A 27,284-nucleotide genomic window follows, 5' to 3' on the forward strand; every position below is an offset into this window, starting at 1 on the left:
TTGCCCATATTATGAGTTTTTCCATTTAAAGGAGTATCTGGTCTAATGCGTGGGTTTTAATTAAATGCAATCATTTGTAGTTCTGAAAAACATACACAAAAAGCCATATTGAATCAACATAACTGCAGTCAGTGACATCTATATTCCACAATAAAACAATAAATATTCCAGAATAGTATAGTTCTAAGACTAAAAATGGGGGGAAAGGGAAGTCATTTCAATGAGTTATGATCTGTGGTTCCTGCTGCTATTTTAAAAAATTATATATCCTTTGATCTTTGCTATAAAGAACAAACAATACTTGTGCTGCAGTGCAAAGAAAGCCTGGACTTCTATTGAGTTGAGGCTGCATTCATTTATTAAAGAAAGAAAAGGTGACTGCATGGAAACCAGTACCATGAATCATTCCAATATTTCAAAACTATGCCACCCAGCTGCACATATCTCTTAGAACCATATGCAAAACATTAATGTACTCAAGCAGGCAGATTAGCTCAAATAATGCTCTAGCCTAGCAAGAGAGATCTCTTTGTTGACTTCAATAAGCTCATACAACTTCAAAATATGCAAATCTGAAACTGGCTTAATTCTATTTGATTGTGGGAGATGCTATGTATGAGAAGAGAGAAAGTTGCTTCTATTCAGGAAAAAAGTGCCAGTTACATCTATAAATCACATTACTAGTCAAATAAACATAATCCAAATATCGCTATGAGAAAATACCACATTAACCTGCTGTCTTCGGTTAGAGTTTCTGCTTCCACTTGCTTCTAAACGTTTTCCTCTGGTTATGCCACCTTCTTTTAAATTGTCTGGTCCATGGTCCAACCTCAGCCCTGCACGACTTACGCACTACTCTTGTCCTCCTCAGTCACAAGTGCAGTAGTTCTTCCTTTTACTATTACAAAAAGATAAAAGCTACAAAAACCTACAAAAATTTGGAAGTTGATTGTATATGCTGCAGTTTGGTACTTCATAAGAAATCAGCAAGGTAGGAATCAGAGAATCCTCCTTGTTCCTCTAAAACTCAGTTTTGTCATTTTAAGCTGTAGCATAGCTCAGGAAATCCAAGATGGCTCAGAAAATTGAAGTAAATGAAATGGGTAGCAATACCCTATCCTTCTGTTGATTTAAAACATTGGTGGTGTAACCACAATAGTCTAAGGATACAAGAAATGCAAAGTTCACAGTGTGTTGTTTGTGTGGTGGGTTTGTTTGTTTGTTTGAAATATAAAATGAGATTGGCTGATACAGTTGGGAGAAACAGAGGAGTTTCCAATAGCCTGATTCGTCTGGTTTTTTTATAACAGTAATAATTTGTCTAATAAAGAACATTATGTCTGCATACAGACTGTCTCTATGAACTCTTAAGGCAGTCTTTATCCAGAGAGCTTTCCTGAACAGCACAAAGCACGTGGCCTGACCAGGATGAGGCTGATTTAACGCCAGTTCCACATCTTATCAATCTAACTGGCTTCGATGGACTTCCCCATATTCTCCATCCAAGATTTTCTTCCTGTGAAAATGTGTGAAAATTGTGGGACTATTGCACGTGTCCTCTGCAGTGATCCGCAACTCCATTGTGGCATTTAGCTCAGGTTTTCAGACAACTGTGACCAAACTCAGAACTATTGCTTTGACCTGCGTAGTTCACATTTGATACATCACTTCAACAAACGTCCTCTTCCGTGACGCTGCATTTGTGAACACAATCAGGGCTGTGCTGTGTTTGCACGTTCTCTGCATGAGGTTCATGAAAGGCCAGTGAACTACTCTGGGCTTTCTCGATGCAGCAGAGGTCTGACTACTCATTAAAATATACAACAGTTGAACTTGGACAAGATGGTGCAGAAGAAGAAAATGGAGTTTCATGGCAATTTTTCATATAAAAAGAAAAAAACCCCAAGCAATGTCTTTAAAGATTTTTTTCTTGTTCAGGAGTCCTTACAGTTTAAACAAGAGTTCACATCATATTAGTCCTAATGCAATCTTTCGTTCTGACATAGAAATAAAATCAATAATGACTGTGCATCCACAAAAAGACTTTAATTTAACCTTGCAAATATAAAACCAAAACAATTTTACCTTTTGTACTGCAGTTAACTGGAAGTGAATTTCAATTCAGAAGATAGAAATTACAATGGATTATTACAATGCCTGATCAAAGCAAGAATTAAAAAAAAAACAGTACTGAGATTAATCTATAAAACCAAGTGTACAAACAAAGTTGAAGGCCATGACAAAAATACTATAAATGTTTGGAAATCACTGGTATGGCTTTTAGTCGATGAATTACAAGCACAGCAGGAAGCCTCCCTTTAACAATCCAAATGCGGCATGTCAGGACAGCATTAAGTGTTTTCTATTGCTTTGCAGAGGTTTGGTGCATGTAAACATGGAGATGGTTTGGAACAACTGAAATATGCCTGTAAAAAACAGGTAGAGAGATGATGATTCAAATCACATGTAATCTTCTTGGGATTTAGGATTAGGCAGAAGCAGCCAACTAATTACACTTTCTGTTTGTTTTAGCTGAAGGAACAATGAAGGTTTTACAGTTGCTACATTCATCACACATTTTTCAGTGCTATGTGGCAAACAATATTTATGTCTTTCCTCCAAGTGAAGCAGACATTGAGTCTGGTAGGACTGTTTTTTCTTTTTTTAAGCATTTGTTTCTTCACTTGCTGTTTTTCTCATATATAAGTCTCTTGAGGTATATCTGCAGGCACATTCACCTTGGTATTCATAAACAATGTTTATATGAGTTGCACCATTTACATTGGCATTTCCCCATTCACACCACTTTTTCAGGAGAGGGGCCAGACAGTAAAAAAAGTCATATGCGTGTTTCTTATTGACTACAATGCTACAATGGTTTAATGGGTTTATTTTTGTTTGGTTTTGGTTTTTGTTTTTGTTTTTTTTAAATCTGACTGCATTTGCAACACTGCTCCTTTCATTGCTAGCACTTTTTCTAGGGTTCCCATACCTGGAATATTTCATTGAGAGCAGAGAGCATCTAACATATATAGACACAAGTTCTACTCTGAAGAATACCTTTCGTGTTTTTATAAAACTGGAGATCTAAGTGTATTAAAGGACCAATTTTTGCTCCTTTATGGATCCCAGAGGGAACCTCTCCATGGTTGGGATGTGTGCAGCATGTTGTGGGAAAACCCATCTGGGCTCTGTCCAATGCTGCATGAACACAGGGCATTCAGCATCTGAAGGGACGTAAGATTTACTCCCTATCTCTACCCCTCTTTTTATTCTATCTTATTAAAGTGACTATTTTATTCGGGCAATTGTTGTCAGGCCTTTTTATGGAGATGCAGAAAGGGCTCTGCACCATCTCTACCTCTCTCTCACCCTCCCTGCTCCAGTGGGAACAGCACCTATTGTAGATACACAACTGAGCATGCAGAGCCAGAAAATCTCAGCCAAGAACTCACCTTCTGTCATTCGAAACAGTCTGTTCCCCCAGCAAGTCCTGTACGAAATTCTCATAATATTTTTTTAAATTTTAAGGAACAGTAAAGGATTTCTTTCATTTGTGTAAGAAAAAAACTTAATTATACTGGACAGACACTTTCGAGATGAAAAAAGAGTCACAAAATATTCAGCAAAAAATTCTAAGTGACTGAAAATGGTAATGAAGGTAATGATGCCATAATCTTGTACATTTGTGCCATTACAAAAGCTTCCTTTGCTTCATGTATAGGTTATCTAATTTCATAAGATAGCTTGTATTTAGTTCTTAGTTACAGTTTGCTGTCAAATGGTACATAAAACCAAGCACCATATAATTGGGATTCATGTCTTCACACCCTTATGTTTGCATTATGCATGCTCACAGCAAACAGTTTCAGTGTGGGTATCACTTTCTTAAAATAAAGTGTTTAAAAATAACTATGTCTTTTACTTGAGGTCATCTTTTCTCAAGGCACAATGTGATCTTTAATTAATGCTGGAGATCCTGTACCTCTGACAGAAAGACTATGAATGTGGAGACTTCATAAAAATGCTAAAATAAAAAAGTGAAGCAGGTGCTTCAAATTTTTGCAGAGACGTGCAGAATTTTGCCTACAATTTTTAAGTGCCAATTCATTAGACTCTTCGAACGACAAAGCCAGGTGGCTTTCAGGTACTTTTGCTGTTGTCCAATGTATTAAACTGTGAAAGTGGTGCAGCATAATAATTCAGGGGCTGAGACCATGAGTACAGTTAAACACTAAGAAAACTGAAGATCAGGAAAATTTTTGAAAATGCAAAATCAGCAGTAAGACAGTCAGAAAAATATTACTTCATTGGGCATTCTGAAAAAAGCGATCTACTCTAAATGAAGGTATTTCCATGGAAGAAAACAGGAAGGTTGCATTTGAATAATTATCCAGTAATTTCAAATCTTGCCGTGCTGAAATTAAAAGTACCTAAAGACATTGTCCACAACATACTACCAGCAAAGAGGAGTTCAAAATACTGAAACTAATAAAAGTCGACCTTGATTCCCCCTTACCTCCTGTGATCATCAGAGTACCTTTAATATCTTCAATTGTGTGTATATATATATGTTAAAAATAATTACTTTATTGTGGATACAAATTACTGTGCTTGTTAAAAGGATTTTTTGTTATATAGTATGTTCATATAGAGACTTGTGTTTATGGCACAGCACAGCGCACATAGCAATAAATCTGTAATATTTATATACACACACTTAGGTGTAAGCCCAAATTTACACCCCCAGAGACAAGGGATATCAGTACTAACAGAGCTTCACTTGGAATTTATCCAGCTTTTGAACTGTAGATTAAGTACTATTTTTATTTTCTTGGAGAAATAAGGTAAAATTTATCATAATCTGGCAAGAGCAGAATGGCAGGGTTCAAAAGACAGATGGTGCCTGAGTACCACACCAGTTGTCACTTTATTGTTCACTGCTGAGGAAATGCAACAGAACAATGACTTCTGACTGGTATTTGACTTAGACACACAAATACATGCAGCCAAATCTTCTCCATACATTCATACATCCCCACATACCTGATATTTTTCCTATGAAATGCAAATTCCTTTTTCCCCCCAAATAAGCTGATAGTGATTTTTAATCGTGGATAATTTATAGGCTTCAGCTTCCAGAAGAAAGTAGCCTGATACCTTATTTTAAATATTTCAGTGGAACCGGGATTTTGGCAAGATTCTGAAAGAGGAGACTGTTCCTCAAAAATCACAACCACCACCACAACACACACACATACAGATATTCACTGGTCACTAAGATTCTTTTCTCATTGGCTCTAGTTTTTTCTTTTTCTGGAATTATGTTCTCAGAACCATGGGAAGCTGTAGTGAAGAAAAAAAAAATACACTAAAGCACAGCAGATCTCTTTCTAAAGGTAATTTTGAGAGCATTTTCAACAGAAATGACGTATATGCATCTGATACAATGGCATATTATCTACCACTAAAGACAAAATAGCTTCTTGGCAATAACATTATCCGATTTCCAATATGAATAATTATATTACTTTGATTTAGATATAAGGCATTGCAAAGGTTTTACAGTAAGTACTTTCACTTTCCCTACTTCCACGAAATGTTTTGATGTACAGGCCCAATTTCTTACCAGACACACAGAGCTTGCACAGTGCACATTGTTGCCAACCATTAACAGAGAAACGCATGCTAGATACCCACAGAATACAATCGATAAAGGGTCTCCCCTCCCCTTAAAACTACATGCATCACAAGAAAAAGAATTACTCAAAGACAGTTTTATAAAGAAGTTTAAAAGCAGCAAAAACCTGTATGGAGTCTCACAGAAGTAAGAATCCTTTAAAAGAATTTTGAAAATCTTCACATGAGAAAAGGAGGTTGAGGGGAGACATAATTGCTCTCTACAACTGACAAGAGGTTGTAGCGAGGTGGATGTTGGTCTCTTTTCTCAAGTATAAAGCAAGTGATAGGATGAGAGGAAACAGCCTCAAGTTGTTCCAGGAGAAGTTGGGATTGGATATCACGAAAAAAATTTCTTCATGGAAAGGGTTGTCAGGCGTTGGAACAGGCTGCCCAGGGAAGCGGTGGAGCCGCCAGCCCTGGAGGTGTTTAAAAGACGTGTAGGTGTGGTGCTTAGGGACATGGTTTAGAGGTGGACTGGGCAGTGCTAGGTTAATGGTTGGACTCGATGATCTTAAAGGTCTCTTCCAACCAAATGATTATATGATTTTACGTATACTCTCCCAGATTAGCACTCATTTCAAATCCTGTAGATTTTTAAATACAAACAAGATTTTAAAAAATAACTACCAATGGTACCAATGGTATCGTTATCAAAATATCCTGCAACAAACTGACAATATCCTTCGATACAATGTTACTAATAAACACTTTAACAGCAAAACCAGATACCAGTAAACTAAATAGCCCTGGAAATGAGTCTCTTAAAAGATTTAGTCATCCAATTTGCTGATTTGTCATTGGAAAGCTTCACAAAGAATGGAATATGCATATAGAAGCTGGTAAACCTTAACAAATTGAAAAGTATTTACTCCTTACATTCCTTTCAACATAGTGATAATAAAACTAAAAAAGAAAGTAACAAAAATTCAACCCAAAAATACAACCCAAAATTCAGCTTCCTCTGTTCTGCACATCAAAACAGAAACAAAAGCCAGTGTCACGATGATACAACATGCAGCATCACTACAGCAACGCAGGGCATATTTCTACAGAACTAATCAACTGGCATTGACTTCAAGAAGCTGTCATTAAACCTGCAGGGACTAAGATGAGATTGACTAGAGTTGTTCAGCTGAAAAGTGTAAGCAGGCCTTGCATTCCAGAAAATATGGTAATATAAAGTTTCTTCATATTGAGCTGCTTACTGAAAGCCATCAGACAAAAACACCAGTAGTCTGTATCTTCTGATAACAAGTTGTTGTGGGCAATTTTACTAAGCTGGCAGGTACAACTTTGGAAAGAGATGAAAGGAGATCCACAGTACAAATGTTTCACTTTTCAGGGATTTCTCTTAACAATCCTGCAGGCCCTGAACTCACGCTTTGACACTACATCCCAGTGTCTAAATGACAATATAAATGATTTTTCAGTTCTCAGGAAGACACTTGCAAATATATTTTACCTTTTTCCTCCACATTTTGAAGTGCAACACAGGAGTTCATATATCTTGTTCATATCTCACAAAGTTCAGCGGATCCTTTGCAGAATGCTACTATAAACAACTGCTATTTTCACGGCAGATCTCTGCTACCAACAAGGTCTTGGGCTGCTCCAGCCTCCACAAGCCTGTATGGTGATGCTGCTATTCCAGGTTGGAAGCCGGCTAATGAGAACACTGGGGAGCAGGATGGGTACTGAAGGCTTCTTCCGAGCTTGAGGATACAGGCCTTTGTGAACGGCCAACAGGGAGCTCAGGAGAACATACTGATTATGCCTGTTGGCAAGACTTTAACTTTTTAACTTCCATAATGTCTCTAAGGTAAACTGTAATTACAATGATTCAGGCAAAATAAGGTGGAAATTCTATATCCGGGAGGTGCAAGGCAAATTTACTCAAGATCAGTTGTTGATTTACTAGAGAACTGTAATTCAAACACTTGGCACAGTCTGATCAGTAGTATGACTGTGAAGAGTTTTTTTTAAATCCTCCTTGGCACACAAATGAAGACTGTGCTTTTGTAATAATGATTAAGCAGGTTTTGTTTATCTTAATTTTCAGCATCTATACTTAATTTAACAGAGATTATTAGTGAATTTTGATTCTCTCAACCACAGATGTCTCGTTTAGAAAGCTGTGAGGCTGTAAACAAACAAACAAGCCTTGTCTTTAAAATAAATGTACAAGAAAATGTGAACAGGTTAGAGGAAGACAACAGAAAAAGCAGAGTTTTGCAGAAAACTGTGGAAGCAAACAACATGAGACAGGGTGCTCTCAGCACCTGTATAGTGTTAGACCTTAAGGAGCTTTACATCTTTATTGAATTTAGTGATCGAATTTTCTAAAATCTTCCTCAAGAACTGTTTCTTGCTGTAGCATGTCAAACAACTTTCTAACACGCCATTAGTTTTGAACCCAAAGTGCAGCTTTGAATTATAAAGAATTCAGGCCAGATGTCTCAAAATAAACGCCCTCTACTCTACAGAGTGACGTCATCAAGCCTGGCAGAAATAAAATTAGAACAAGAAGTTTTGCTTTAGTTGGTGGGGTTATGGACGAATGCTGCTTCACCTTCCTGCTAAGTTATACACAGAATTCTCCTGTACCTCATTCTTAAGGTATTTTCACAAGCAAAGTAGAGAGAATAAAGGGAAAAAAAAAAAAAAAAAAAGGTTCCAAAGTACCTGCAAGCTCTACTAATGAATGTTGAAAAAAACCCCAAAACTGAGAGAAAATGGGGAAAAAACCCAACCAAACAAAATAAACAAAAAACTCACAAAAATCCCGTAACAATAATCCAATTTATAGCTGTCAATGAAAAATTGGTGGCTGTGACACTTCCACACCATTTGATTGGTGAGGATCACCTAAGAAAGTACACCCAGTGTGATCAGTCAATGCCGGACTTGGGGATATTGCAAATGTGCTTACTGGATTTCTTAATAAGAGTATAAAGTGTCTGCCCACCATTTCAAGGAGTGTTATACCCACAGCAGTATGGGTGGAAGGGAATCCAGGGCAGCTTCTCATCCTCTGGTCTTTGAAAATTTAAAAGGTGAAGATTAAATAGCTTCTGAAACCTAACAACCAACTCATGGCTTCAATGTGACAGGGCATACCATAGGGCATACCTTAAGTCACATTGTAAAATAACACAGAATGAAAGCAACCTAGCAAGAAGGAGTACAGATAACCGCTTAGTTGTAAATTAGAAACACACACAAAATCTGGAACACTTAACTGCATGTTGTCTGATTAATTCCTGCGTACATATTGGGAGGCTATTCATTTTGGTAATCCAACAGTAAAATACCTTAAATACATTATTGTCAAACTCTATCAGAAGCCCTCAGTATGGCCGATTACTGACCTTTGTATATTATATGTATAATTCAGATTCTTAATTTTTCCCCAAGATGTGAATTTAAACGCAACAATTTTAAAATGTTCTACACATATAGAATTTAAAACCTCATGACATTCCGTTTCAGAAACTGTATTTACAAAGAAGCAAGGAACTTCAGCATATCACCACATCAGCAGCAGGAAATATTTTAAGCTCTACTTAAAACACTTGAGATGCAACTCAAATGCTTTAGACAAGTCCATTGTTCCTCACAGAAAACAATGTCCACATAAGGCAGTGACTATAAACAGCTGTTAGGAAACAAAATAAAATAAAGTTAAAACAGTAGCAGTAAAATCGAAATATGGGCATTTTTAAGTAGACATTTATTTAGAGACCTGTTTATCCTAAGACAAACTGTATTCCAGGACCGTTGCTTTCTTTCGTATGACTGGAGCCTAGAGAAATTAAATACACAAACACATACATACACACACTTTTCTTTTCCACGTACATGTACTTATTAAAAAATCCTGTCTACATTTTCTTGGTTCGGAATATGATTAATGCAGCCTATCAGAAGCCAGATGGTGTAAAACCAGAGCCATCAATCAAAATGAAAAGATTAGTGAGCGCTATCCAGAGCGATGTGCTCTCAGATGGAATTTCTGGTCACAGACCCTAACACGCGATGTGCAGCGGAAGCCATAAACATCGCGGCACTGCCCCCGAGGAACGCCAGAAACACATCAGGCTTTGTTAGGCAAAAAAAACGTGGAGAAGTAGGACTTGCTGCTGTAGGCTCTGACTGACAAAGGCTCTGCAAGCCAAATACATGTGCTTTAAATAAAAAATTAAATGCAAGTTCTTTAATGAGTTTAATAATGTTTGCTTTGATGACGGTATCTGTCAGACTGTGCACTTGCCGTTTGATTTAATATGGGATTGTGCCATACGTTAACAATGCAGCTGCCACTGTCTCTCTGACACATGAATTAGTATTTAATGTCTGTTCCCGCACAGGACTTAAAAATGGTTCATATTTTTAGAGTTATATGACACATTTTCTGCAAATATTCTAAGGAAAACAAGGTTGGGGTTTGCAACATAAACCAGTGATGGCTTGTCTTGTAGGGTTTTGTACCCAGCAGGCCTTTCATATAAAAAATAAGCCTGTAAAAATAAAAGGCATGAAGGAGCACAATTTGCCATACACATGCCTCATAAATGATGCTAGCAATATTAAAAGAGATGAGAAAATGAGTAGCAGTAAGGACGCAAAGGTATTTTTTCCTGGGAAAAAGCATGACAGTATGAAATAAAAGATTTGTCAGCATGACTGCTTGTATTTGCAACCTGAAGTGTTTTATCACAACATCTCTCTTACGTGTGCTACATATATCAAATTTCACAGCAATATATTTTGGAAGAAAAATCTCATGCTGTATTTTAGAGACCTTTGTCAACTTCTTTTTCTATAAGGCTAGATGACTAGGTATGACTATCATGATGGTATGAGAAAATAGTGAAATAAAAATCAAACATGACCTAAAGCAGCATTTATATGAACTAAAATTCATCTTTAAAGATCAGCCTCTTAGTTGCTTTCAATGACATTAGAAAATGCCACGTTTATCACAAAGAAATTTTAATGCTCCTGTTCCTTTAAGGAGATATAACCCTCCATTTTTATCCTGATGGATCATGAGATACCAAACCTTAAATTCAGCACTGGCCCCACAAGCCTCTTATACTTCAGAAACTGCAAATCAAATAGAGGCAGTCTCTAGAATTACAAGAAGCCGCTACAGCTTTTTGGAAAGATGATTTTTTTTTGATGTTGGAATCTCGCCAAAATTTGAAATGATGAAGTAAATTCCAAAGAAGATGGCTGCCATACGAAGCTCTCAAGCTGGAGCCTTTCCCTCAAAAATGCATGGAAGGATGGATAATTTATTTTATCAGTCTTTGGACAAATACAAAAAATTCATGTTTTTTGGATGAAAACTATTTTATGTTCATAAAACACCAGAATACAGGGGAAAAATAATATGAAGAACATGGCATATTTAAGGGATGAAATATGCTTTGTTAGCGTGCATTTATAACAAGATCCAGGTTTGTACATCTCTTCCTACTGACAGCACCACTCCTTCCTTCTGACAGTCTAAAGCTCAAGTACAGCTGAAATTGAATCATGTGTTTCAGATCCTTTCTTCTGCCCTGAACTGGGACCTAAACCTCCATGGTATGTCTACACTGCAGGGTGAACTCAAAATCTACTGACTCTGAGCCTCCACCCTTGAACTAGATTTGGAGGTCTTTCAAGCCTACCCTAATTTACATGAGTAGACTATACATTAGTGTCCAGGTAATTTAACTGAACATTGCTAGTTTTACTGTAAGCATGCATACTAAATCACCACAGCACTGACATCCTTCCGTGCTCGTCCCGCAATTCTCGAAAAAGATGAGCAATTGGTAAAAACCATAGGATGTGTTTCTAGTTACATCTGAACACAAACACCCTTTCTCCTCTAAGACCATGAGCCCTTCCCTCGAACACAGGCAGACCAAGAGCACGTTTGTTGGAAGTCCAGATTTCATGTGCAGCTAAGATAGATGCTTTGCTGCAGGTGACAACCACTTAGATTAATGATGCAAAATCCCTACGGTTTGCTAGCAGATTCTCAGACTCCTCCTTCAGCTGCCCTTCCAAGTAGAGCGCTGGAGCTCACGCTGGGAGCGGGCCCACTGCGCTGTGCCCACGGGAGAACAAGTTTCCTGGGTAGAACAACCTAGAGCCCACATTCTATCTGTAGTTTTATGCGGTCACTTTACTCAGACTTGTCTTTTGAACCGTATGACATGTAACCTTCCTTCACTCTTTTAAGTGGGATATAGTACAGAGAGGAAATGATAACGAAATAAAAACTAAAGGAGGTTTTCTAGCTCCCAGCATTTAAATGACAGCAGAAGATGGAATCATAGCTAGTGCTGAATTACTACGAATTGGGCAAAATGTGATCCCGTCCTTCCCTGACTTACTTGGAATACACCAGATTGTTTCTGGATGATATCAGGGAATCAATCTCAAAGTTTCTGTTGATGATGGGTTTGTGTGTGTGTGTGTCTGTGTGTATATGTAAGGCTATGGGGAAGAATCTTAAAAGAGGATAAGATCAACATTTCCATACTCTTATTATCAGACACAAAGCCAGAAAACCCTTACCGCTTCACAGCTTTATATCATAGGGTCATTAAAACAAGCCTTTAAATAAGAATAATAAAGAAGAAAAGTAAATGGAATATGTGCACTCCATGCAAGAAAGTCAAAATCTTACCCAAGATTTTCAGTACCAGAAGATTACACCAAATCTTCTGGTAGTAAAAACATTGATGCCAACTTTAACATCCAGAAGTTTAAATAACATGTCAAATTAATTCAAGTACACAGAAAGACTGTAGCAATTTTACAAGCAAAACCAACTATTATTCTCCAGTGAGAAGACTGGGGACAGAAGGTAAAGCTAGTTTTCACATCTGTTAGTGAAGTTCCGCAAACCTGGGTATCTGGATATGCAATCAATTAAAAGGAAGCAAGCTCAAGAGCTTGGTCATCGGAACGCTTAGGCCGATAACAAAGTACAAATTCTTGAATCGTGAAGAACTCTACCACCACCTCTACGCGTGGGCTCCCATGACACTGTGCTCATGCACCGCTACACCTGCTGCACTGACGCCCTCCCCTCCGACAGCAACGTTGCTTCCCAAGGCCACAGCCAAGTATAGCTCTGGAACTAAGGGGCTCCAGAAAGATACGCAGGAAAAAAAACAAGAAGACCAGAAGGGCAGGTGAATTAAAGTAAATGGAGAGAGAATATGATGTTAATATCTGAAAAAGATACTAGTCAAAGAATATTTAGGTAGGAAGAAACAGAATAAAGAAGGTAGACTACACAGAAAGAAGAAATTTTTTTTTTGGAGGGGGGCAGGGAGGGAGAAGTGGCAATAGAACAAAGAAAGAGGGAGGGGAAAAATGAGAGAGGGTGAAAGATAACTGGGAAATCTAATCCACTACAAACCGTACAGCCACAGAGACATAGAGGTCAAATGAGATGTTAGGGAATTGGAGAAGGAAAGATACCTGAACTTGGTCTGAACTTGGAATGACCATGGGACTATTAGTTATACACTCCAGCACATTGCCAATGCAAGATTAAAGAGCACTTGTAAGAAATTTTAACAGGGCCAGGCTTGCTTACTTTTTGTGATGTCAAGTTTTGCCAGTAACTAGCTTTAGAAAACCCCAAATACCTTTCTTTTTCGTACTTTTGTGTCAGTACAACAGTAACAATGGACAAGGTACATAAGTGATACAAGACATGAAGCAAACGGCAATGCCTTTCTCTGGAAAATAACAAGAGGATTAATGTGCCTCAATTTGTTTTACTAGAGTTCACATGATACATACTGTCACCATAAAACTTGTTTCTCATTTTATATTTCAACATTTTGTGAAGGTAGAAAATATTTATTTGAAGCAATGTGCTGTACCAGGTAGGATTTGCATGCAGTACACCAAGGGGAAAAACTGCAAAGTAAATGGCCACTATTTTCATGATGATTTAATTGAAAAAATGTATAGATGTTTTTACATGGAGAGGAGGGTTATACATGGATTACATCAGTTTATTTCTAAAAAGTGTTCTCAAGATCATTAATGAAATATTTCAATAATATATTGGTACCTGTGAAACCTCGTTAAGCATCTCAGCCCATACATCACCATAGAGCATTATCTTTGTGTAGAGATGCAAACATGATTTGACAGACTATTTTAAATTGGTTTTTAGAAAGATCGTTTTTAAAAGACAGAAGAAATAGTTAAAGTAAAACAAGAAAAGCCTCCCTTCTGGTTGACAACTACGGTAACAATCCCGAACAATTCGGTTAGCACTGAACAGGGTTAGACGCTTTAAATATCCAACTATAGCAAAAGTTATTAGTGTTAAATACAGTTCTGACCAAAGTATTAAGCATATATACACTACCTGTTTATATATATTTTAGGTTTTGTGTAAAACAAAAACAAACTGTTGGTTTTACAACAATCGATTCAGGGTTTTTTGAAATTTATTTATTTTCCAGATGCAATATACATGTCAATTAAGATTGCAAGTCTTTTATCCCAACATTTCATCTACAGAATTAAGACAGAGCAGATACGTGTTTTTCTATACAGCCTATTCAACAGTGAAGTAACCCCTTCCATTGCATTGCTTTCCTTGCTTCTTCTGTTCTCTACAAAACCCTGAAACAATTCCTAGTATTTGAACGGCCATTTCTAAACTGCCTGTGTATTAGCTCACTTTGTGTTGCAGATGACACAAACCTCAATACAGCTAAGAGTTAAGTCAAGAAAAAGCAGCAGCTTTTCAGGCCATTAGATTTTCTTCACTATCATCAAGTAATGTTGAAGTGTGCCATTAGCACAAGGCCACTGCACTGCCAAACAGAAATTGCTTTTCTCTTTCAGCAGTCTTCTTTGAAGCCTCACATCATATCAAGAGCACAAAATAGCTTTATGTAACCTCCTCCAAAAAGCAGTTCTGAACACGAAGGAAGGGAAAAGAGAAGAATGGATGTAGGTTACAATAAGAATATTTCCATAAAACGCGGTCATATCTGACATCTGAGCTATTAAATTAAACCTGAAATCTATTTTGAGGCGGGAGATAGCAAAAGGCTCTGTCTCTTCTCAGCAATAACCTAGAAATCTTTTTCATCTTAAAGGAGAACAATTCAAAGCACCTGCTTCAGGAAATTCAGACTATGGCTTATATCACAGGCATTGCAACCTCACAGTTGCCTTATGATTTAGTACAATGCTGTTCCTGGAATAAATGAAAAGCAGGTCAAAAGGCTTTTTGTCATTTTCCAGACTCATATACCCAAGTCATTACCCAAAAAATGTGAAGGGTGAGACAGTATCTCACAACTGCTTGCTGTCTCACTCAAAAGTAAAATCTACACATTCATGGTGCCTCTACCGCACATGTACATCTTACAAAACACAGTTAATATCTGAGAAACATTACTGTCCTTGGAAAAAACAACAAGAATTGCTTGCGTTTTTCAGCGGTTCTGAAATTTCCCATTTCCAGACTCCAAAAAGCATCCAATCCTGTTTTTTTACTTAAACATGCTAGCTGCCCTGCCTCATATGTAAAACAAACTGCTTCCTAATGCCAGTGGCTATGAGAGATGGCCAGCAACAAATACAGAAAAAGAAGATGGCAAAGTCTGTGAGGTCAGGAACTACTAAGAAGGTACAAACCAGCATTTCAACTGACGTGTCTTGTCACGTAATCACACCATACCACAGTGCAGACACATCTTCAAAAACAGTTTTCTGGATCTAATTAAGAGAGTGATGCCTGCCATTAGAAAGTTAGCCAACATCAGGCATTTTATTGTTCTTTCTTTCAGTAGACATCAGAATTCCTTTTGTTCAGTTTTGCTTATTTGTGAAGGATCCACAGAATCACAGAATTGGAAGGGACCTCAAAAGATCATCTAGTCCAATCCCCCTGCCGGAGCAGGAACACCCAGATGAGGTTACACAGGAAGGCGTCCAGGCGGGTTTTGAATGTCTCCAGAGAAGGAGACTCCACAACCTCCCTGGGCAGCCTGTTCCAGTGCTCTGTCACCCTCACTGTGAAGAGGTTTCTTCTCATATTTAAACGGAACCTCCTGTGTTCCAGTTTGTACCCATTGCCCCTTGTCCTATCACTGGTTGTCACCGAGAAGAGCCTGGCTCCATCCTCGTGACACTCACCCTTTACATATTTATAAACGCGAATCCATGGAAGGTCCAGCTTCCCTGAACATGGGAGAAAAAGGAAAGGAAGCAGCTCGCTGGTAGGAAAACTGGTCCCAGCACAAGCGTTTAACTCCCCATCTCCTCATTTCTGCTGTTTAACTAAGCAAATCTCATCATGGTGAAGACAGTTTTGCTGCCTCTCAGTACCATCACTGCACCCTCCATTGCCCAGCCACAGCCTGTGCCCCCAGAGGCCACCAGCTCCAGCACAGGGGCTGGAGGGAGTGCAGGACTCAACAGATTTTGCTACCAGAAGCCAACTGACTCCAATCCCTCACACATTACCTGGGACTTTCCTTTCGCTTTTGTACACTTCATGCTTCACACAGGTGCCCATGATGATTTTCAAACAATGCCACAGCCTTGGGCATTGCTATGATTAATATTTTGTGTTATTGCCAATAAAATCCACTCTGACCATTCAGATAGAGCTACAGAGCCCAGCAGAAGAAAGAGGTACCCTACAACCACAGTTTAAGGATGCTGACATTAGATTATTTATTTTCTTTTAAACACTAGAGGAAGAGCATGCGCACTATTGAAATAATTGGTTGAGACCAATTATGATGGTAAGTCCGCGACAGCAGCCATTAGCACCTTAAGGACAGCCATACATGATCTTGTTATTAATCTTCCTTGAGTCAGTCATGTACACATCTACCTTTATCGAAGCCAGCAGAATACATGATATTGTCTATGGGGTTTTAGTGTTTTGAGTGTTTTAACATTTCCAGAACACATTAATACAGAACATTTAAAAGCATAAGGCTTTAAGATTTTACAATTCTTTTAGTAGTATTGCATCAATTAGAGCACATTTTGAAACTAATATATTTTTCTAATCTGGCATACTTTCAATTTGGAAAAAAAATCTCCCGAAAAACTCTTTTCAAATCACATGAACATTGACTTTATTTCTTACTTGGCTGGATACAATACATGCTAAAATAACTAACGCTATAAGACATGACCTTATTTTTTCACAGATCATGCCCTATTATTGAGCAAGAGATTCAGGTTGCAAAAGGCAGAAGTGAATCCAGAGCTGAGTTTTAAGCACAAGTCTCAGAGGATTTCTCAGCGGAACAGCATGACGCTGCCACAGGCATGTATGGACATGCCCCAAGGTCTTTCTCTGGCCATCCTCTCAACTAGGCAGAGCAGCAAAACGAATAGTACTTCTGCTATACGGTGTTTACCGTGTGTAGAAACATTCCTTTGCAGAGCATAAATTGAGGGTTATAGTTTTAAACAACTGCTCCAGGGCTAGACTGAATACTTAACTCATCTGACAAAAAGAGGAAGAGGAGCTACGGCTCTGTGCTGCTGAATTTGGACACTTTCAGCATATTGGGTCCTGAAGCTCATATTAAGCTTCTCAAACTTGTTGTTTTGACCAGGTAACCTGCTCTCACAGCTGCCTTAATAGCTTTCAACAAACTGGGTCACAAGTTTTAAAGGGCAAATATCATTTGGGAGAAAGATACAAAGGGAGTTGAATATCCACTGCAGACAGAATAAAGTCCTTGCTGTGTGCGATGTGGAACCTCACAGTGGCACACACAAAAGATTCAGCAGAAATTACTTGTGTGCAAACATAATTGTTTATTAGTGCTAGTTAAAAACTGGTCAGGTTATAGCTAAGGGTAAACAGAGCACTTCTCGACTATCTTCTTTTGAATTTTAAATCACTAAAACTGTTGTTCGTACAGCTTTAAGAGGATGTCATTTTTATCTTATTTTTCTGATGGTCCTGAAAAAAGATAAACTGTACATATAATTGGAAGGGCTGTTCTGTTGGTAACTAGTGAAAAGTTACACAGCAGTCAGAACTTGACTCTCAAGAAAGCCAGACTATACATACTCCTACTCTATATAAACACAGGAAAAAGCAAGTATTTCAGAACAAGGAATGGCTTCGTCTACAAATAGAGTTCTATGTATTTTCACACATGCTAACTGAAATAAGTTTAAACGAATGGCAAACGCCCACCTGGAACTGCATTTCATAATCAAGATAGATCTCAGCATTTCCTAAATAATTATTCGGTTTTTGAAAGAAAGACTTTTAGAAGATATTTATTTTAACGACAAAAAAAAAAATCTGAGAAAAATGAGTTTTTTGCATGTGTCTGACATCAGTAATTCGATATATTTGCCAGACATTCAAGACTGATGCTACTATGAGCTTTGTCAGTGGCACGGTCTCTGAAAGACCCACAGGTTCCACAGCTGGAGGTCCTGCAAGCACTACAGTGACGCTGGGTGTAACAGAACAGGATCAAATCCCCCTCGATAGGAAAAGTACACAACAAAAGGGCAATTTTTGAGATTTGCTGTTGTATGGTTTTATCGGAACAATAAGGAGGGCAACTAGGTGGTAAACTATACACATGTAGACTTCAAAGAATACAGGAGCCTAACTACTCCTCCTCAGCTATCTGCAGAAGCAGAATATCTCCGACTTTTCCATCCCTTTAGCACAGAAGAATTTAAAAGCTCTGTCCCATCTACTGCTGAATTAAGGCCTCACTAAATACAAGATAAGACTCCACACCTGGAATTCGAAGGAAAAGAAAGTCCTTGCTTCCCCCCTCCATAAAACAGATGGCTTTTCACCTGGAAATGTAGAACCACAAACACTGAAAATGTCTTTCAGAATGCAGCAGCTTCCACCAGATAGGTAAATACATATTGAATTAAAATTTCCAGGAAGAGCTTCTATTTCTAACAGCTATTGGTCTCCTGACCAAGCATAAATAGTAATACGGTTAATAAAGTTATTGTAGTTACACCATCAAAATATCACTTTCTGGTTTCGTGAGTGCAGAATAAGCTTGGAAGGACAAACATCATCTGATTGATTTTCCTCTTTTCTATGTGATATCCCATCATAAAAGGATGAAGCACTATCAAATCTTGGTAGACAGTCCTGTTCCAGCCACTGTAGTTCACAAGCTTCCTTTTTACATTTGTTTGAACTACTACTACCAAGCTCCGAACTTATCCTTTAAGGTTCTCTCTTTCCTACTTTAGAAAGGTTCTCAGAGAAAAACCTTTAAATCAACCAACTAGGAATAATGAAAGCCAGTAATTCAAGTAATTTGTGCCATGATCCTGTAGCACCAACTTTTTCACAAAGCCATCATAAAATCTTCTGTTTATGCTTACTGAAAATAATCTACAAAACAGCAAACAACCCCCCAAAACCCAAACCTTCTGCTACGTAAATCAAACCAACCAGAACCAGAGTAGAACTAGTACAGACCTCCACTTGAAATAACTGTATTTTCAACAGGACCTAAAACAAGGATCAAAAAGGAGTATATCTAAGCATTTATATTCAATTCCACATTGCCTGATGACTAATTTGTAAAGAGCGCACAAGTCTTCACAACTGAAGCCAAAATCATTTGAGGATACTTTGATATAATGCCACAAAGGATATGAGCAGGAAGGCAGCAGGAGTTACAAATGGCCAAGCTCCATTAAAAGTGCTAATAAAAGAATAATGGAATTTCCCGGTACTATGAATAAAAAGTGTTTGGCACAGGAGATTTTAGACATGGAGAGGGATATTGAAGCTTCTGGTTCATCAGTTGCTTCTGCTTATTAGATCTTAATTGACTTACTACTACATTTACCTTAAAATTCTTCAACTCAAAAAAAGCAATGATCCCATTCCAAATCTTGTCACACTAATTTCCTTTTTTCTTCATGTTTCTCAATTTTCAGAGGTCCTTACTATCTGCTTTACCAATCCGTGTAAATAATGCAAGTCTATCTACAAAAAAATACTTTGAAGTGACGGATTTAACTTGAAATGCAATATAATCATTAAAATTATAGAATGTACACACTGTTTGACAATTTTATTTTAAACTGTAACTTTTCAAGTTGCTGGCAACTATGGAAATCTCATAGCAATAACTTACCTGATAAATTTAATTCATTAATGTTTACACAATGCATTTCCTTCTCATAGACATATGTATAGCTACACACATAGACATGTGTTCAGCCATAGAGATAGGTGCACATATATACACATACACTTCTGCCACCTTCTTTGCCCAAATATAAAACCTAGGTAATTTTTCTAACATATAGCTACTTGGTACATGGCCAGGAAAAGAAGTAGAGTTCAGAACATTCCTTTGAAATGTCTAAACTAAAAAATGTTTCAAATCTTTATTTTTTGAAGTGGATACTTGCAAAATCCTGAACACTTTGCAAAACAGAAGCAGAAAATACAGTAATCTCCTATTGCTGACAAATTGTTAAAGGATGTAGTGCACTTGCTTAAAAAGACATATCCACAAATGCATCCAAAATACGAGGAACTCCCTGAAGATATTTACAAATCTACTTAACTGTCCTTCAATCCGCTGCTCAATGCTCTCTTTTGCATGATGTCTCCAAAAACCCCCTGACATAGTTATAGCACAGAAATGCTGTGATCTGTCTCCTGGTTCTCAAAAAACTTCTTGTAATAGCTTTAATGTTTTATTTCACATTGTAATGTCTTTAGGGAAGTGATCTTATTTTCTTACCCTATACTACGGGATATAATAAATAAAGGGTTTTTTTACCAGGGTTCCCAGACTTTGTAAACAAGGATCAAGTTATAACGATGATGTGTATTTCTTCTTCTTCCCCCAGACAACCACCAGGCTGCTAGCAAAGCAGCCTCTTCCAACGATGCTTCCAGAATCAATAGATAATTCATTAGTATCATGTATCTCAGGGCCTAATTGACACAACAGGCTAAGCCAACATACTCAAGGGTAACACAGTTTCTCAACAGAGAGAAAAAGAGAAGGGAATCCAATACCACATATGGTCACTTTACAGGATTTAGTGTCAGTCTATAAATTACACTTCTATGAGGTTAATGTGAGTCACTCGTTTCACAAATCAGAAAATGCAGCTTTTCAAGCTTGGCTTGAAGAAACAAAGGAACATTTATATGATAGCATAATTTAAGTAATATGAATCCCCTAGCGCTTTCAATGTTATCGCTTCCTCTCATTTTTGCATTAAACATGAAATCTAGTTATTGTGAATGTTCGAAATTTTTTAAACAATAAACGTAGGTACTATAATTTTTCTTACCTTATGATCATATGGATTGTATGAATGAAACAGCTGGGAAAGATCCTTTGTTCTCTGTTTTTTCTGAAAAGTAACATTAATAAATAAATCGTATTAGCAAAGTTAAAGGAAAAAGAAAGAGACCACTGATTCAAAAATCTGTATGCAGGTACAAACACATTCTCTCACACTTTGTTAATAGAACTGTAGATATGAAGTGCAATATGTAGATTAAGGATATTAAACATCACAGGAAATAATTAACATATATAATTAACATATATATTAACAATGTTAAAAACATATTCTTAACAAATAATAAACACTAATCTATGGAACATCGGTGGAATGTGTAAACAATTCAGATTTGTTCCAATTTCTGCACAATAAATAATAAACAAAGTCTTAGAATACAGATAACAAAACTTGAAGATTAGGCTCCAGTCTTGCAAAGACTTGTCTACTATTCTAGCATGTACACGCAGTCTTGCTTTATAGCAGATTAGGTTTAAAGGAAGTCAATTTAAAGAAGAATCATTTATTATTTTTCAATTTCTTTTGATGCTAATACTCTCATACTCTTGATTATGGAAAATTAATAGATGATATGCCATTTAATGCTATGGCAAAGGGAAAGGAACTTCTTCTGTTAAGTGCAAAGATCAAAGATAAAACCTGCTTAATCCAGCTTCTATGGAAATCAATGAGAGAGCTTTCAGTGACTTCAGCAGATGTTAACTAGAATCTCTTGGCTGGAGGGAGGGCAGAGAGAGGAGAAAAGCACCCTTCATCTTCAACACAGGGATGAGTCACAAAAAAGTTCAAAGTTTTATTATGTCAGAATTGACATTGACTTATCTCATAGCTTGGGAAGGCAAAGCATTGCATGTTGGAAAATGCGTAAAGGGGAGACAACTACAAGAACTCTTTGCCTGTAGTCTGCACCATTGACTTATTGTAGCCATCATTTCTGTGAAAGCTGTCTTCCAACTAAACTGGTAGCATATGTTCACATTCCCAGCATGCTGGGAACTAACTAGACAGCTGCATGACTGCAGTATTTATTTTCATTTCTGGAAATTATAGGACAATTTAGCAATTTTTGATTATGTAAAATGACCTATGTATTTCCTTTCTTTACACAGTTTTTATTTTCAGTGAAATGTTTGGATGCAGCAACTTAGTCATAAAAGCTATAACTTTAGTTACTAGTACAAATTTAAGACTGTTGGATATTTCTGAGTCATTAAAGCTATAAGATTAATATTACTACTTCTGTGAGATCTCTACCTATGTATTAGTTATGACTGCTAAAGAGTCAAGAAAATAATTTTTTACTCAGTGTCCCTCTTCAAACATGAACAGTAAATTCTGTTTTCACTATGAGGTTACTTCTGTTATAGACAATTCTATTTGATTACCATAAGTAATACCTAACAGGACTTGTTTCTCGGAGTTTACTAACAGACTTTAAAACCAACAGATGTGATATTAAAGACGACATTTCTGTTAGTATAGACTTTCTCAGAAATCGAACATGCCTTTGCCAAAGAAAAGATCTGCCTTAGCAGAGGAACCTTGGCTCTCTAGCCCCCATTAATACATCTTTTATTTCCAATGGGAAAAAACCCACTCAAATGAAAGCATCAGGTAGGACAACTTGAATTCCATCACCACCCTACAATGACTTCTTTCCTAGTAGTACAGTTAAACACAATGATATTTGTGATATTTGGAGAAATATTACAAATTAAAAAGAGACAGCAAAATTATTATGAAAAAGGTTGCTTAAAAAACTAGTGTAATGTAGAATGATGCAAGAAGTAGACAAAAGCATTTTAGTTTGGAATCTGGAGACCTCCACTAATTTTTCTAGGAAAAAAACCCCACAAAATCCAGAAAAAGGCTAATTCTTGCTTTTTCTACTAAAGACTATTTATCTTGTATCATTCTGACTGCACACAAAGTGATTTTGAGTATTTGTACTGAAATAGTTTTAATAACACTTAATAAAACTATACGACAGAAACCCTCCTCCTATCCTTCACCCTCTGACTCTGACCAAAATGTTATTTACACACTCAGATGGACAAGATGAAGAATGAAGGTGGCTTCCCTTACACAACACATTGACCTAGTCTTCCACTTTTTATTATAGGAAATTATTATTTCCTTCCTACCTTTCCATGAAAGGTAGAAGTTTTGGTTTTTGTACAAAACCAAAATACTCCTGACCGGGTCATGACAGAAAGGAACCTGGAATTAAGCTTCTGGAGATGCACATGAAAAAATGCTGCCTCCAAATTCACAGGATGCCCCCTATGCTTAGCTCGTCTAAATCTAAACAGCATTTGACCACTTTGTGGGAACTCTGAATGGATAGGGACAAAAATGTCTTCAGCACTGAGTTAAGGTTGCTTACAGGTAATTTGTGTCTTTCTAGAAAACTGAGCTCAGCTTAACTCTGATCTCTAAAAAACAGAAATATAAAACTTTTCAAAACACAGAGACTAAGAAAAGGACAAGGAATTCATGCTGCTGTAACGGTAACCTCTTGAACTCCCACACCAGGCATTAGCCACAAGGTATTAATAAGTTTTTTACATGAAAAACAGGCACAGTTCCCAGCTCACCTGTAGGCAGTGTAAAGCACAGCGTAAAGCCCAGCGTAAAGCAGGCCTCTTCATGTTGAGATGTGACAGCGGAAAAGGAGCGCGAAAGCTCCTTCTCCTTCATTGCCTCCAGTGGACTATTTCAGTCTCTAAACTGCCTATTTACATGTATTTCCCAAGAATTTCTTTCCTTGATGCAGATTCATACTCCTATTTCTCTTTCCTCCGCTTAGTCCAACATCCCTTTCAAGTACTTTCTTGACCAATATAAAAATACTTTTCTTCCACCTGTCTTCCTGCTCTCTTTTGTGTTCTGATTCTCCATTCCTTTGTTCTGTACCAATAATGCTATCTAAATCACATGGTAAAAAGACAGTGAAAAAATCCTTTTGAACTTCGGCAAATGTAGTGTCCCATTGTACTGTTCCACATACAGCAACAGTACCGCTGTCAAACATCCTCACACATCCACACAGGATATATTTAAATCTATTGTCTTTCTGAAAAAAATTCAAGAGTCTCTCCAAAGTCACCACACAAATTAGCACAGGGTATTTCCAAAAACGAGAAGGCTTACAGCAGAATCAGACTCGTTTCCATATTTCTCTCAGGCCTGCTGTATATTGATACAGTCTATCTTCAGTGACGAGAGAATGTTTCCTTAAACCAGGTCATTCTTGGCAGCGGGTTACTACCAATACTCAATCTGTAGTTACTTGCTTACTCAGTCTGGCTGTATCTAATTTTGGTGCAAGAGGATTCGACACATAACAAGCCAGAAATACACGATTCTTCCACAACTTTTCCAGTATTGGTTTGCCAACAGGACAGTCAGAGTCACGTGTAACTTGAGATAAATATCGTATGACTAACCAGACCAGTAAAGCCTCGGTCTGAGAACTGTGCGCAATTTCCTACTTGTGCATCGAAGCGAGCAGCGGTGTCGGAAGTCAGGGTTCTTTAAAGCACTAGTAGCAGGTCATCTGGAGAACCCCAGAGCAGCGCCCTATGAGTACGGAACGAGGAGCTTCTCCTGGGTGGAGGGTGCTGCCTGCAGCACTGCTGGGTACAGCCAGCAATGTGTTGGACTCTGTGGGAGCCCAGCAAGATCCTCCTAAATTTACAACATGCAAGACTCTGGACAGGAAGTTAGTTCCCTAATGGACAGATGTATGTACGTGTGTGCACATGCACACTTTACAGGGGCAGAGATTTTGTTAGGTTGCAAAATTCTAATGACTCAATCATGTGCTGATTTAAATTTTAAACTCATAGTCCTTAGTTTGTAGCACTTCAAGAAACATGTTTAGGGATGCAAAATAGATAGAGATACATTCAGAAGGTATGCTAAAGTGGGCCACTAAAAATATATGCATATGACTGTAAAAACAATTTTTCACTTTTCTGTTTCAGTAAGTTTTAAAAATGGCACATGAGATGGGACATACAACAAAGACACGTTTCATTTCTATCTTTAGCTGGAAAAGCATGTGAAAGCATAATTAAAAATGGATTAAAGTGCTGCTGCAAGACTGAGTTAAATACTGTAAAATCATATATGCATGTACACATAAGTATGCCAGGGTGGAAGGGTTTCCCTAAGCAAAGCAACGCTTTTCTAAGTGAATTATTTCAAGCTTGTTACTAAAATACGCATAAGTAATTCAGTGCTTCTCAAAAGACAGGTAGTGTTCAACACACAGTTATAAAAATAAGAACCAGAAACCAACACCAGTTAATGACATTTCTTATTATAACATACATAGACAATGTGAGTAGCGAAGGAACAACACACTACCATAACTTCATTATTTCCCCCCCTGTAAGCATACCAGCAAGTAGCACACACTTTGCTCTAAATATTTCCTTTCCGTTTCTCTCATTTTCTGGGCCTCAGATTTCCAAGGTCTTATTTTTAACTATTGAGATTTTTTAAAGGACACTGGTCACCTGAGATGTGAATTACATGCTTAAAGTACGGTAAAAATAAAGGCTCCTTTTACAACACATTTGCAATTATAAACCAATAAAGCCAAGAGTTAGTGACCTTGCTGTTTGTACTCTTTTTTCTTGTGCATTGACTTTTAGCAATAATGAAACATTTTCTAATCCTTTAACTGGACTACGCTGTGGATTATTATCCAAATTTTGATCAGGAAATATCACTTAAAGAACAAATAGGTAGAATGTAAAAGAGCAACTGAACAAAAAAACCCCAACCAACCAAACAAAAAACAAAACGTGCAGGATGAATCCCTAAAACTGTTTAAAATATTTTCTGAACAAGTTAATCATGTAGAATTTTTTATTCACTACTTCAGAAAAACAAAGCTAAACATTTTCTTCCCCAAATAATGGTGTGAAAATAAAGGTAAGGGTATCCTAACGATACCTTTTTATAAACAGAAAATACTTCAGAAAAAGTAAATTTAGAAACATTGTGGGCTCACACTTGCATATTGCACTTCTCTGGTGATTCTCTTGTCATACTCAGGTGACAATTACCTGTCTTTCAGGTGATACTAATGTAGCCTAAAACTTGTTTGTTTTCCTTTCAAGCATGCTATTGTAGGTCTAACAATGTTTATCGTGAAGGAGAATTACAATATTGCTGAGATATTTTTATTACAGATTACTTAGGAGTAGCTTAAATGGAATATTCTCAGTTTTTCGTGTAGGAATAAAAGGGACAAAATTACTCCCTTTAGACTCTACTTCCTTTAGACTTACTTCCTTTAGACTCGACTTACAGTTTTAAAGAGTCTATTTTGACCTTCAAGATTCTTAATAATTTCAGTCTAATACCACCACAGATCTGCAGATTTTACCAGTTCCGCTGAAGGTGTCAGGCTCAATATATTGTCAGGAAAGTTCTCCTACTTTTGTTTTTCTGCTTACATTAATTTAAAATCCCTCTCAGTAACAGGGACTCCTATCTGTTTCCTTTCAAATATTCTTTTCCTTTATGATCACAGTGAATAGTAACATGTGAAGGCAACCACATGGATATCTTTATTTCAGTTCTCTTCCCTCACCTACCATTTCTCTTTTACATACTGCTGATTAGAATTAAAATCAAATCTTATTTTACCACAGGAACCTTACTTAATTTAGAGTTTAAAAGCACCTCACACATGCGAGCATGCTAGCAACCAATGTTTTTCATTCAAACCACACAAAACTTTGTGAGCCTAAGCAGAATTTAACTACAACTTTGACAAACTTTGGCAGAAGAACGAAGCAGCTTTGCAAGTATTTTCTCTATTTTCTTCCTTGGTATTACCAAAATCGTGGAGGCTCCAATGTAACAGACACTTGCAGGAGCAAAAACCATGACATTGGAGCTTTCTTTCCTGAAACAGCATGTCTAATGCATTTTGTGTGATGGTATGCTCCAATATCAGTGACATGCATTTTCTGAGCAATAATGAAGCTGCGTCTTTCTTTTCCCTCATGTTGTATCTGTGATCTCGAAACTGCAAAGGCCTCAGCGAGTTCCACACTCCAAACTTTTATAAAACATAATGGAGTTGGAAGCATCCTATCGAAAGACATTGACTGGCCTAACTTTACTCTCCAGTGAGTTACTTGGCAAAACATCAGAGAGAGATGTAGTTACTACTCCAACCAAGGTACGTTTAAAATCCTTGCTTGGAAATTCAATCC

General features: G+C 37.4%; 1 protein-coding gene across 1 annotated transcript in view; it reads right to left on the reverse strand.

The window, feature by feature from the left end:
* The window catches only part of CDKAL1 (CDK5 regulatory subunit associated protein 1 like 1), a 417,324-nt gene that overhangs the window by 72,591 nt on the left and 317,449 nt on the right, over positions 1–27,284 (reverse strand). Inside the window, exon 13 of the mRNA XM_065628520.1 lies at positions 21,028–21,090. Within this exon, the coding sequence (XP_065484592.1) occupies positions 21,028–21,090 (63 nt within the window). The remainder of the gene's footprint in view (positions 1–21,027; positions 21,091–27,284) is intronic.

Source organism: Caloenas nicobarica, chromosome 2, assembly GCF_036013445.1.
Source record: "Caloenas nicobarica isolate bCalNic1 chromosome 2, bCalNic1.hap1, whole genome shotgun sequence".
NCBI classification, from domain to species: Eukaryota; Metazoa; Chordata; class Aves; order Columbiformes; family Columbidae; genus Caloenas; species Caloenas nicobarica.